This window comes from Canis lupus, chromosome 33, assembly GCF_048164855.1.
Source record: "Canis lupus baileyi chromosome 33, mCanLup2.hap1, whole genome shotgun sequence".
NCBI lineage: Eukaryota > Metazoa > Chordata > Mammalia > Carnivora > Canidae > Canis > Canis lupus.
In genome coordinates, this window is record NC_132870.1 from 5,403,114 (window position 1) to 5,416,910 (window position 13,797).

General features: G+C 40.1%; 1 protein-coding gene across 3 annotated transcripts in view; it reads right to left on the reverse strand.

Annotated features, from left to right (window-relative positions):
* The window catches only part of PRKG2 (protein kinase cGMP-dependent 2), a 99,706-nt gene that overhangs the window by 80,052 nt on the left and 5,857 nt on the right, over nt 1-13,797 (reverse strand). For all 3 annotated transcript variants that reach the window (XM_072810807.1, XM_072810806.1, XM_072810808.1), the window contains exon 2: nt 9,456-9,929. In XM_072810807.1, coding sequence (XP_072666908.1) covers nt 9,456-9,916 — 461 coding nt within the window. In that variant the 5' untranslated portion in view covers nt 9,917-9,929. The remainder of the gene's footprint in view (nt 1-9,455; nt 9,930-13,797) is intronic.

The following is a 13,797-nucleotide window of genomic DNA, read 5'->3' on the forward strand; positions in this document are numbered from 1 at the left end:
GACTGCACTGAAATATCTATGACTAGCAAATAATTTGAAGGAGAGTCAACATGGAGAGGAGGAGACAAATTATTTTAAAATGAGACTTTAAGAAAAGGAAACAGTTTAATCAAAGGATAAATAAAATATATCTTTCACAGAGAAGGTACTTCCAAAAGGAGTCTAAAAACTGAAAAGCTTTATCCTTGGCTTCAGATATTTTCCCTTTCTTGAGAACCCTAGAAAAAGTCAAGTGGGGCAGCCCCGGTGGTGCAGCGGTTTAGCGCCGCCTGCAGCCCGGGGTGTGATCCTGGAGACGGGGTATCAAGTCCCATGTCAGGCTTCCTGCATGGAGCCTGCTTCTCCCTCTGCCTGTGTCTCTGCCCGCGCCCCCCTCTGAATAAATAAATAAATAAATAAATCTTTGAAAAAAAGAAAAAGAAAAAGTCAAGTGACAGGAGCAAGGCTGCTCAGGCTTCCAGAAAGAAAAGGGAGGCTCTTCTGGAAGTGGACTGCATTGCTTATTAGAAGGCAAAGGTCAGTGGTGATGTTTCCGTCTGATGCAATAAGCACAGAGAGAAAGGTCACTGTTTTCTTGACTATACTGTTTCTACTCTATTCTTTCCTGTGAATCTAGCAAGGAAATGGGCAGTGTCCAGAAAGGCATGCAATGTCTGTAAGAAAAAACTGGGTCAGAAGAGAGTAGCCCATTTCAGAAGACACTTAGAAGATGTGAGGGGAGCTAGAGGCTCCTGCCCAGGCCTCCGGGACAATGGTTCAAAGCTAGACCTGCTAAATTCATCTGGAAGAACTTACTTGCAATCAAGCAGACCCACAAACTGTTACAAATATCATATAAATTAGTATTATAGCAAATAAAATAAGTACAGGTTTTAGAGTAGCTCTGATTAAGTGGCAGCTGTCTTGACACCCAGGTGAACTCACACAGCTTAAGGCACTGTGAATGATGACCATGGACTAGCTACTTCTGCCTGCTAAGTAAGCCTCAGACAATAATACTTAGCTGGCAGGTAGACTCTGAAAATGAATAAGATAACTCTAATCTGGGTCATACTGCAGTGTGCCTGGCCTGTAGTAGGTACTTGAAATTGGTACTGGTGGCCTCCACCTAGTCAGACGGTGAAAACAGAGGAAAATGAGGAGGGAACAAAATAAAAGTATATGTGAAAGAAATGGGAGAGAGGAGACAGAAAGACATACAGAAAGGGGAAACAAATGAGGAAGAAAACAAAACTAAAGAATGAGCTTCACTGATTAAGAAATTCAATATTCAATAAATAGCTGCCGAACTGAAGGTGTTGACCTGAAGGAGTGAAGGCAATCTTGGACACTACATAGCTGCTAGCCAAGGCTGTTGGTCCTCGTGGAGTCTCAGAACAGCATAGTACATGCTAACACTCTCAGGCACAGAGACCACCAGGTGGGGCGTGCCTTCCCCCAGCACTTGGACTCTGGACTATTCACAGCAGGGTGTCTGTCCTTGGGAGCCAAGTATTCATGAAACATTTTCCCTAACACCTGGCAACTGGCAGACTGGAAGATGTGAAGATAAGGTGAGAAGGAGCAAAAGGCGCCTATAAACCAAGCAGAAGACCACGTGAGAAGCTGAGAGAGGACCTGGGTGTGCGTGCACGGTGAGGGGGAGCCCAGGGCCTTTGCCTCCAAAGAGAAAGACGACAAGTAACAGGCAGGAAGTGAGAGAGTGGGACCAGGAATCAGAGAGTCTGCCTAAACCTCTTTAACTTCACCAAGATGTCCAGGTGGCCATAACCTAATTCTAGGCAGGTTCCTCAACTTGGCTATGCTCCTTACCTCTGCCAACCACCTTTTTTTAAAAAACAGCCACCATCCCCACTCTTTCCCTCCATGGACACATCAAGGGGTAGCCATCTACACTGCAGGCTGCACCATCTATAAGAGGTGTCCACATACCCATGGTAGAGAACGTGCACTTGGCATCAGGCAGACATGAATTTTAACCCTGGTTCAGGGAACTACCAACACCATGAGCCTGAGCAAAATGCTGAAAATGACTCTGAGCTTTCATTTTGCCTTCTCTGGTGCCATGGAAAAGCAACTTCCACCTCATCCAGCAACGCTCCTGCCTCCATGAGATAATGTTCAGAAAACAACACCTACCCAGCTGTTATGAGTAATGGTTTTCTCAAGCTTTCCTGCATAGCTAGGTCTGATTGGGGTGTCTCAATGCACACCATTGCTGTAAAACATACCCTCTGTAAAACAAAACATATCACCCAGCTGCCTTCACCCATAGCGTCTGGCCATCAGAGCACCATACAATTGGACTTTTCCTTTTTTCTTTCCCTACACAGGGAGTTTCATTTTCTGCTTTTCAGAAGAGTCAAGTGAAGGCAATAGTATTTATAAGCATATATTTTTTAAAGATTTTATTTATTTATTCATGAGAGAGACACACAGAGAGAGAAACAGAGACACAGGCAGAGGGAGAAGCAGGCTCCATGCAGGGAGCCTGACGTGGGACTCGATCCTGGGTCTCCCACCCTGGGCTGAAGGTGGCACTAAACCGCTGAGCCACCCGGGCTGCCCTATAAGCATAATACTATTATGCTATAAATAGTATTATAAACATTCTTATAAATACTATAACACAAAATTTTCAACTATCCAGCTGATTATTAAAAGCCTGTACATAGGCTCTTTCAAATCTTTAATAACCTATTGACATGAAATCTAGATACAGAACCTCTCAGACACCAACATGATTTCATGGAAGTAAAAAAAAAAAGTTTATTTCCCTCCCATCCCCAGCAAAATGTGCCACTACTGCAAACTGATAATAGGGCAGTATTATCTGGAAGTGTAATTTTCAGGGAGAAATAACAATAGCCAGGAGCTGTTTGTAATCATACAAAACAACAGCATTAGAAAAAGCACCCTTTTCTAATTATATATTTAATTTTTTACAAGGCTTCCCAACTAAAATTTAATTTTCATTTTTGAAAAGTAGTACATCGGAGTTGTTAGAACAGACTTGAAACAGCAGAGTTCCTGGTTGAATTCTGGTTCTGATATTAAAAGCTGTGTGATCTTGGGTAAGTTATTTAATTTTGCATGTTATTTAATTTTTCTCAGTTTCCTCATCTATAGAATGGGGGGGGTAAAAATAATAATCTCTATCATACAGGTTTGTTGTGAGAATTAAATAATTCAGTATTTATGAAGCATTCAGAATGGTGCCCGACACATAATTAGTGATATATAAATGCTATTACTTCTACTATTCCTGGTTATTCCATACAAACACCTCGGCCCAATAAAGGAGCTACATTTCTGTAATGCATATTCAAATGCTCAGCCCTGTTTTAGAAAGGAAACACAAATGATAACAACCATACTCTTTCTCCCTCCCTTGATGTAGATCTTATTTACATGGATGACTCACTAGCATTTTCCACTTTTACCTATTCTGCTCCTGGGGTGGGAGTGACAAATGAAACTAATTGTCCTTCCTAAAACTAGAGTCAACATCTGAAGTTAGATGGAAAGTCTTTGTTTTATCCTTCCTTTTCAGGGAAGAACAATAGTTTCAAATGATAGTTTCACTTTCTTAGCGAAAGGCAGTCATACTAGCAACTTGCCAGATGTCTCTGATTAATTTGCCTGTGTTCCACCAGACATTCAGCATGAGCTTGTAATTTTGCTCTGCCAATGCTGAAGTTTGCTAAACAATGTCTACATAAACAGAAAATTTAATTTCAGTGAAAGGTCTGACCTCTGAACACATGGTTGTCTTGGTGCTCAAGGCAGGTCAGACATGGACAGAAATGCTATCTGAACTCTTTCTCGCCCTCCTTTGTCACTGATTCAGTTCTCAATCTTGAGAAGCACTGTACTCATATGGGGACCCATTCTTGTCCCTCCATAGATATCACAGTCTGTGCTATCAGATGGATCAAACCCATTCCCCCTATCCTTGTCACACAGGCCTGAGCTCTGAGGATCCAGCACTTGGTGAACATCGATGTAGTGATTAAGCGCTACTCAACTCTGCTTGGCAGAAGCCAGGAAGCACCACTGTTCCTCCTACCAATCAGTAAGGCATGTCAAAATAAAGCAGACTGGTGCCCAAACTTGACTTGAGGCCTTTGATTTTTGTGGGAAATTCTAAGAACACTAGGAAAAGTACTGGTCTCAAGGTCAAGAATCTTGGATTCTAATCTTAGCTCTGCCACTTACATTGGCATATTCTACAACTCCCCTGCCTCTGTCTCCTCCCCTTCTCCAGTAAAGGGGGTAGCATGAAATAATCTATCAGGTTCTTCGATCTCTAAATCTTCCACTGTTCACCATAATAAATTTAAATCAGAAATCAGAGCACTTGATATACTGTAGTGCTCTGACTCATCATGATTTATGATGCTTCAGTAAGGCTGAGTATCTGTAATAGAAACAGGCTATATGCCCACATAGTTGTATGCCTCTGAAGATCAAAAATGGTCAGTGGATACAAAGCCAAGTCACAAAAGGCTATGATATACTGCAGGCTCAGTGCAGTTTAAGAGTGATCCCACATTGTGCCTGCTTCAATCTGACAGGCACATTCTCTTTTTCTGTGGCTTTGTCCTAAAACCAAACACAGGTCCTATGTTGTCTATATAGATTTCCCAACCTTCTCTGGGTCATGATTCCCATCTCAGGAAATAGCAGTTCCAGTCAAAAACATGCAGTCTATTTCCAAAGAAGATATACAAATGGCCAACACACAAGATGTCCAAAATCACTAATCATCAGAGAAATGCAAATCAAAGCCACAATAAGATATCACCTTTCACCTGTCAGAATGGCCAGTATCAAAGAGACAAGAAATAACAATAATTGGTGAGGATGCGGAGAAAAGGGAACCCTCGTGCACTGTTGGTAAGAATGTAAGTTGGTGCAACCACTATGGAAAACAGTATGGAGATTCCTCAAATAATTAAAATAAAAATACCATATAATCCAGTGATTGCACCATTGGGATTATACCCAAAGAAAATGAAAACACTAATTCGAAAAGATATGTACACTTCTTTGTTTATTGCACCATTTTCTACAATAGCCAAGATATGGAAGTATCTAACCTAAGTATCCATCAATAGATGAATGGGTAAAGAAATGTGACACACACACACACACACACACACACACACACACATGCAGTGGAATACTACTCAACCATAAAAAAGAATGTGATTTTGTCATTTATGGATAGAACTAGAGGGTATCATGCTAAGTGAAATAAGGCAACAGAGAAAGGCAAATACTATATAGTTTTACTTACATGTAGAATCTAAAAAACAAAGCAGAACAAACAAACAGATACAAACCCAGAAGTACAAAGAACAAATCGGTAATTGCAAAAAAGAGAAGGGTGGGGAATGGATGAAGGGAAGTGGGAAGTACAGCCTTCCCATTCTGCAAAGAATAAGTCACAGAGATGAAAGGTATAGCATAGGGAAGGTAGTGAATGGTATTGTAATAGCCCTGTATAGGCAACAGATGGAAGCTACACTTCTGGTGAGCATGGCATACTTACAGAGTTGTCAAATCATTATGTTGTATACCTAAAACTAATATAACATTTTGTGTCAACTCTACTTCAATTAAAACACAATACATAACCTAAAACTGCAATATCCAATACAGTAGTCACTAGACACATGTGGCTATTTAATTTTAAAGTTAATTAAAATAAAAATTCCATTCCTCAGTGTCACTAGCCATATTTTCAGTGCTCACAGCCACATTTTGCTATTGGCTAACCGCACTGAACAAAACAGATTATAGAACATGTCCATCGTTGTAGAAAGTGCTACTGAACAGCACAGAATGATGAGTTTCCCAATGTTATTAGAGCATGTACGTTCTTCCATATAAACCAAGGAGGTACATCTATACAGTTTAAGCTATCCCTTCAGACCCTACAGGAACACTTGATGGGTTCAGGACAACAAAGCTGGCATGAGTGAGCTGCCTAGCAGTTGATGAAGTTCACTTGCCATTTACAATATATTTGAGCATGGGGCCCCAGCAAGCTCACAGACTGCTGTGGCATGGGTTTTACAGTTTCTCACGAATTACTGAATTTGAATTCTTCAAATTTCAAATCTATCATTCCCCCCACGTTATTTTATGGTTTCCATCAGTATTCATATCTCCCTCATGTTGTTGATTGCAAAAGGGCTGGGAATCTTCCCTCGCTTTCTTGCTCACTATTAAGTCCTGTTAATTAAAGAGACATCCTTTTTGACAAAAAGACTGAAAAGCCATTCAATGGTTTTCTGACTCAGCACAGAGGGAAGGATTCCAAAATGTTGTTGACACATATTCATGGGAACGAATTTAGCATAAATTCAGCCAGGAAATTTTATAAATAAAGTGCAACATGTAAGTCACGAGAATTTAAAAATAAATGAAGGAAACATTTTGACTGATACTTTAAACCCTCTAATATCTGTTTGGAAAAGTAGCCAAACCAATGAGTGCTATATGCCATCCTTTTATCAGTTAATGATGTTCCCATCTTTTCTAAGGCTCAGATTTCTAGAAAATTGTTTCTTCCAAAATTTCTGATAGACTGTGTAAAAGATACATAAAAACATCCAAAGTTTACTTGGGGCTTTTCTCTAAAAGTAGAATATTTGAAACTGGAAAATGAATTGTAATATTAAGTACTTTAAAAAAAAACTGGAAAATTTAAAATCTCTGACTTGATGTTAGTTCTCTATACTTAGCCAGTTATTCCAAACATAAGAAGAAAGACATCGGCAAGGGAAATTGTAAGAAAAAATTGAGGCAAAACCTTCTGCAAGGGAACCTGAAGCACAAACCAATCAATAAATAAAACAGTGGTCCCTAAATTCTCTTTTTTTTTTTTTTTCAATTTAAAACCACAAGGCTTTATCAAAGTATATGGGGACTCTTAAGTCAGGGATGATCTAGTCTGGTCTCTTCAGGACTTATCCATTTAAAAAACCCATTAGCAGGGTATCTGGGTGGCTCAGTTGGTTAAGCATCTGCCTTCAGCTCAGGTCTTGATCCCAAGGTCCTGGGATGGAGTTTTACATGGGGCTTCCTGCTTCTGCCTCTCCCCTGCTTGTGCTCCCTCTCTCTATCTCTCAATGAGTGAGAAGATATGAATGAATGAATGAATGAATGAATGAATGAATGAATAACTAAATAATGAATGAATGAATGAATGAATGAATAAATAAATACAACCTATTGGCCTATTTCTTCATCATGATCTCAACGTAGACTTGTACCCATCTGGCTTGCCTTCATGATAAGGGCAATCATTGTTAATCCTATTCAAGAGATCTAATGTCTTCTCTCCAATGTCCCACTCATTATAGATAGGTGGTCTGGTCCAGAAATTGACTGTATCTAACTCCTGATTTTCTTTTCCTGATTATAATAGAGCTAATAAAGCAATACAAAGAAAAAATTTTATACAAAGGAATGTGTGTATCTTGGATTGTTCAGTTACCTAAAGCCAGGAGAAGGGTTTTCTGCCTCAAGATGGCCAAGTCTTTGGAACAAAAGAATTAAACATAATATTTGCTAAAGAGAAATGTGGTAGAATATGTAGGAAGATGGTGAATGAAGATGAACTGCTATTAAATTCTCTCATGCTTCTCTCAGATATACAAGAACATTCCTATTTGAAAGATTTTTTGTGGGTAAATAATACACTGTGCTTACATAAATATAGCAATATACTACATAACATGGAGTATTAACTCTATATGCATATATCTCTATTATATCAAAAGAGCACTAGATGATATCTAATTTTTATAAAACAAGCACAAATCCACACCATTAAAAATAAACATTAGTTTTGCAAAGGGGATATATAAGACCTTTCTAAACCAACTAATAATAAAACCCTCAGCTTATAGCAAACCCTTCTCTTTTTTTACCACAAATTCTTCTGAACTCTAATATTAATCAGATTTCTTTCAGCCTCAGGGTATTATGATTAATAACCCAGCATGACTTGTTTCCTTAGCAAATATTTATTGATCCCTCACTATGTGACTGTCAACAAACTGATGAATTAAACCTCCCTTCATAATCCCGTTGTCAAAATTCATCATTTATTTGTTTAAGTCAGAAGTTTTATGTTGATTTATATGACTTATGTTTATGAATAAGTTAAAATTTGTTTTAAATTCACAACTCTTCCATTTTGCCAAGAGAGATCCAGGCTCAGCCAAGATATTATCAAGGCAAAAGATCTAATTTCAACTAATAAGTATTCATTCATTTTAAAATAATGCAGAAAAGAGACCCCACCTTGGGATGACTCTAGTTAATCTTTTCTGGTTAGGAAATTCAATCTTCAGTTAGAAAAAAATGTACAAACACGTGCCATGCCCAGACATGCACACATACGCGCACATACAAGAATGCTGTCATACAAAACATGAGAGACACCTAACTCTGGGAAACGAACAAGGGGTAGTGGAAAGGGAGGTGGGTGGGGTGACTGGGTGATGGGCACTGAGGGGAGCACTTGGTGGGATGAGCACTGGGTGTTATGCTAAATGTTGGCAAATTGAACTCCAATAAAAAATTTTTAAAAAAAGAATGCTGTCATAAACATTTATAATTTCTTATAAAAATCTTTATTTTGAACATTATTCTTTTCATTGTTCCTCTGCCTGCAAGGCCCTTTCCACCTAATCTATGCTTCTTTCCCTCCTTTCAGTCTCAGGTAAAGGTCACCTCCTTGGCCAGGCCTCCAGGACAATCCAAATTCTGTTGCCTCCTGCCTTTCTCTCCCCCTAATCACAGACACCACTACTATACTGTTGGTTTCCATCATATCATTTGTCCCAAATAATGATTACACAATGTCTACTTGTTTTTGTGTAGACCTTCTCCCCATGAGAAATGCTCTGTGCCTGTCTGCTCACTAACATGCGTTAAGCATCTAACACAGTGCCTTAAACTGTGGGATGGGTGAATGAACTCATCCCCCTCTTAGGATCCAACTTATTCCTTTTTCATGATGCCTGCAGACTAAGTGCCAGCACATGGTTTTTGCTACACACACTCATAATTCACTGTGATCTGTGCACACTTTTAAGTCCACTCCTCTGGACAGAGAGAGAAGGCCAGACTTCTAGGACTCTCTGTGGACTCCCCTAGGGTTTTCCAGAGAATGGACATGCCTTCCATAAACTCAGCTCCTCAGTTATACATATCACAAACCAATGTCCGGGTAAAGCACCATTCCTGATTTACAAGAAAGTTCTGCCTAAGGGAGAGCCTTTTCCACAGCAGACTCATTTTAGCCAAGCCTCGGTCTCCAAGTCTGCAAGGGTTATTATCTCTTGGCCACTGAGGCAGCCTAAAAACTCTCACCCTCGTCTTAGATGTGACATCAAAGCTCTTGGAGTCAAAGAGTGGGGTTAACTTCTTACCTGGAGTCCTTTCTGACTCTGGCTTTCTCAAAAGAAAATTCGGGGGGTTTATTGAGGTCATAGGTTCGGCTTGTTGGCTCAGCAGACACTCCAGCTTTTGCCCCCCTCCTGCTATGAAGGGACACCAATCCTGAGGCCTTGCGGTGCACCTCAAGAGGCACTTTATCTGGAGAGGCCTGCGGCAGGCTTCCTCCCTGCAGGTGCACCACATCCTGAAGCTTGTTCAGCTGGATGCACTTGTTCTGGAGCTCCTCCGTGAGCTCGGCGACGGCCGCTGTCTGCCTCGACAGCTGTTCCCGAAGCTCCTTCAAGTGGTATTCCCGCTCCTGGATCTCAGCCTCCTTCCTCCTCAGCTCTCTCTCCAGCTCTACCACCTTGCTCCGCAGCGCGTGGGTACTGAGGTTCCCCGGGTGGCCATCGGGATGCTTAGGATGTTTGGGTTTCACTGAACCATTTCCCATTTTGCTCAAGGACCTGAGAGAGGGCAGAGAGAGTGGGGAATTACCTGGTGGAGTGTCACCACCCCCCAGCCGCCCCCCAACCCCCGCTTCATTCTGATCGGTTTCATGAATAGAAACACAGCCACTATTGTTTGATAAGCAATAAATTCCCCTTCTTCCAGAAGGAAAGCTATCGACTGATTTCCTTTATGTCTGTATGAGCTGGCACTTGGTTTCATTCTTCCCTGTCCCTTTGATGGCACAGGCGTCACACCTAAGCATTTTGCACAAGTGGCCTGAGTTACCTGCTCTTCTCTCTGGCCGTTGTCCCTGGACAGCTGTCAAATGCATCAAAACCAAAATGCAATCTGGATGTCGGCATGGCAAAGATGCAGCACAAATGAGCAGCTACAGAAGCAGAGGCTTGGACATGTCACCACTCTCCCTGCTCCCCGTGTAGCTACAGCAAGAAACTATTCCCTGATTTATAAAATAGCGCATCTGCATTCTTCCTCTGGATCAGACTGAGTTGCTGTTGCTTAATTAACACCTTTCTCCTGTCGTATATACCTTCTATGTTTTGTTTTTCTGATAGTGCTTGCTGTTAAAAAGTTCTGGGTGGCAGTCACTAGAAAGTAAATGAGAGGTATGGGAATTCTTTTTTTTAATTTTTTTTTATTTATTCATGAGAGACACAAAGAGAGAGAGAGAGAGAGAGGCACAGACACAAGCAGAGGGAGAGGGAGAAGCAGGCTCCATTCCATGCAGGGAGCCCGACATGGGACTCGATCCCTGGTCTCCAGGACCACACCCTGGACTGAAGGCGGCGCCAAGCCACTGATCCACCCGGGCTGCTCAGGTATGGGAATTCTTTGACATCTTTTATTATATCCTAAAGCCACAGTTGTCCAAAAATGATGATGTGTGGCGCAAGGCTCCATTCTTCTCCTATAAAGAATATTCTCAAGGTAGGCCCCAAAGTAAGTCCCTAACCCAGCAGATCTCAGGATGTGATACATAAATCAGGATTATCAGGGTGGTTTTAGTTGATTCAGAATGGATTTTTTCGTTCAAAGCTATGTGTTTATTTTAACATTGCTTAGAAATATAAATAATTGGCCCCACAAAGTTGTGATTTCTTTGATATTATTGCTTATGTGGAAGATAAATCAGGTATTCAGGTTTACCGAATCCAATTCAATGACATTTTTTTTAAAATCACCTGCAGATAATAAGCACACATGAGCAAAACCAAAAAGGAGAATTTGAAGGGGGAGTTTGGAAAATGCTGCTTTGATTATTTCTCATAAGGTTTAAGTCTTTTTAGGCTTTTTAGTTTAAATATAAACTTGATATTCTGCACTTGCACTTTTTGACAGCCGTAACTCAAGAAGCATTATAACACTTGTAAACTAAGTGTAAATTATTTCTCATTATATAATATCCGAAGAGCTAGATGAAACCTTGTAGTTACATAAACCACACATTCTTGCCTCTCTCTCCCTCCAACTTTCAAACTCAAGGAGAAAAGAAATGCTTAGACTGATTTCATTAGCTCCTCCAGAATAACTGTGACCTCCACCACAATAAAGGCATAGATGGAAAGATGTAAAACAGCTTCTAAATCTCCAGCAGATGCAACCAAATAGCCAATGCACATCGCCTAAGATGGATGGTGCAAAGAGAAAATAAATGTGCTTATAGAAATAATCTTGCAATACCCAGATATTCCTCATAGAATTTGGGTTCAGAGTAGTCATTAATAAACATTAGCCTCCAGAGAATTGCCTTGCTACGTTGCAGAGATGTGGCAGGTTTAACCTTTAAGTTTCTCTTGACTTGGCAGCATTTAATATTCTTATGTATTAAGAATATATAAGGTTGAGGAGACTAGAATTCAAAGAAGTGGCCCTGGACAACCTTGTGTCCAAATAAGTAATTCAGAAGATGTTAGATTGGGACCTAGAAATAAACTTGAATGTGATTATGAATGACAGGCAGGAGATGGGTGCTCCTGGAGGCATCTTAAATTAATATGTGCACAAGTTTTTAACATGTGGCAGTGAGCCATTTTCTAGACATGCTTTTTAGGTCCATGAACAAGCATTCCCAACCAAGGAAGGATGGAGGGAGAGGACTGGTCAGAGGAAAAGGAATTGCCTTATAAAGAAAAATGAACATAAAAACTTTTAAATGTAATATTAAACTCATTTGTTATTCATGAAACCATTGTTTACTAAGACCGAACTAAGTGTCATGTACTATATCAGGGGCATAACTTCATGAATTTGCAATCAAATTTGACAGAGAAAACAGTTCCAGCATTTTAAACATGAAAAGACTTAGAATCATTTTTGCTCTATGTATGGTATTCAAAATAACCTGTTCCAATCCAATAATTTTACAAACTTGAAACACAATTAGGCAGGTGTTAAATTCTCCCAAAACACCAACTCTTCTCTGGTTTTAATGAAGACAGTTCAGAAGCTATATAAATCTTTCCAGCTATTTAGAATTCCAAAGAGGGGTGAAATGAGAGTAACTAACTCATCTTTCAAGTAACTAATTTAAGATATGTAAGTAAATCACTGAATGGCTCAATACTAAGTCTGATTTCTTAGTTCACTCATTTAAATTTTGTTGTTCCTTAAGCTAAGGCTTCAAGTGCTTGGCTTCACAAAACCTAATTAGGTTCACTCTGTTTCTTATATTAGTCACTAAGATAGATAAACTATTTCTCCAAAATGTATTGCTAAGCCACAAGGAGAATATATTGCTAGCAACTCAGGATGTTGCTCCATTGATCTAGCAACTATAGGTTATTAGAGTCATTCTTAGAGGGCAAGACATGATGTAATAAGAAAGGAGCTTGGAGACGAAGATCAGAATTTAACATGAACAATGGAGTCAGGCCAACCAGCATAGAAAACCAATCTGCCCTTTCCCAGCTGTGTGACTTTTGACAAATGACTTAAGAGTCCTGTTTTCCCATCCAGAAAATGGATATAATTATATCCAGCTCATAGGGTTATTATGAAGATTGTGTTTATAAGGTATCCTGCGCAATGTTTGGCACACAGCAGGCACCAAGTAGCTCTTAGAGTGTGTGGCCAGGGACAGGCACTGAGTGTTCCAGGAGGAAACCCCTACAAGAGATCACTGCTGAGTGGAACAAAGTCTGGCATGCTGGATGTCTTCTGGTTAAGAGATCTCTAAAGATGTCAATCATTCCCTGGGGTGAGGGGAACCTTACTCTGCCTGGTTTAGCTCTTCCATTAAGAAAAGAAATGATTGTGGGACAGCCTGGGCAACCTTCCCTGATAAGGGAAACTCCACCTAAACATGGAGACCAGAAATGTCATAAATGACCCAGCCCAGGTTCCAGGACTCCAAGGACTCCACAAGCTTTGTCATTCCCTCACACTGCCCCTACCTATTTTCACATATTGCAGTGTAATCCTTAAGCCAAAGGGGCCTGCCTAAGTATCTTTAAGGACAATAAAAAAACATGGCTCACTGTGAAGGCAGTATTCTTCTGTATCCAGAAACAGGCAAGAGGAGTAGAATGAGCTGTGGCATTTAGCAAGAAGAGAGGAAAAGTATATACAATTTTAAATTATTATTACATTAATTTGACCACTACTTCAGAAATGTCATATATAAGAAGTAACTAGAAAAGATACAGAAGAAGCAAAAATGACTATGAAGTCTCTTGCAGGTGGATTCATACTTGGGAGCCAACGTGGGAGGAATTAGGCTTTGTTGTCTGTTTTTCCTCCAGCCCTAGGGTAGCTTGAAACCAAAATCTTGGCTCTGATCTGGATAATATCTATTTCTCTCTCTCCCCCATCTGGAGTCTGATATAAATATATTTATCTGTAAATATGGGAGATGGTATAGTG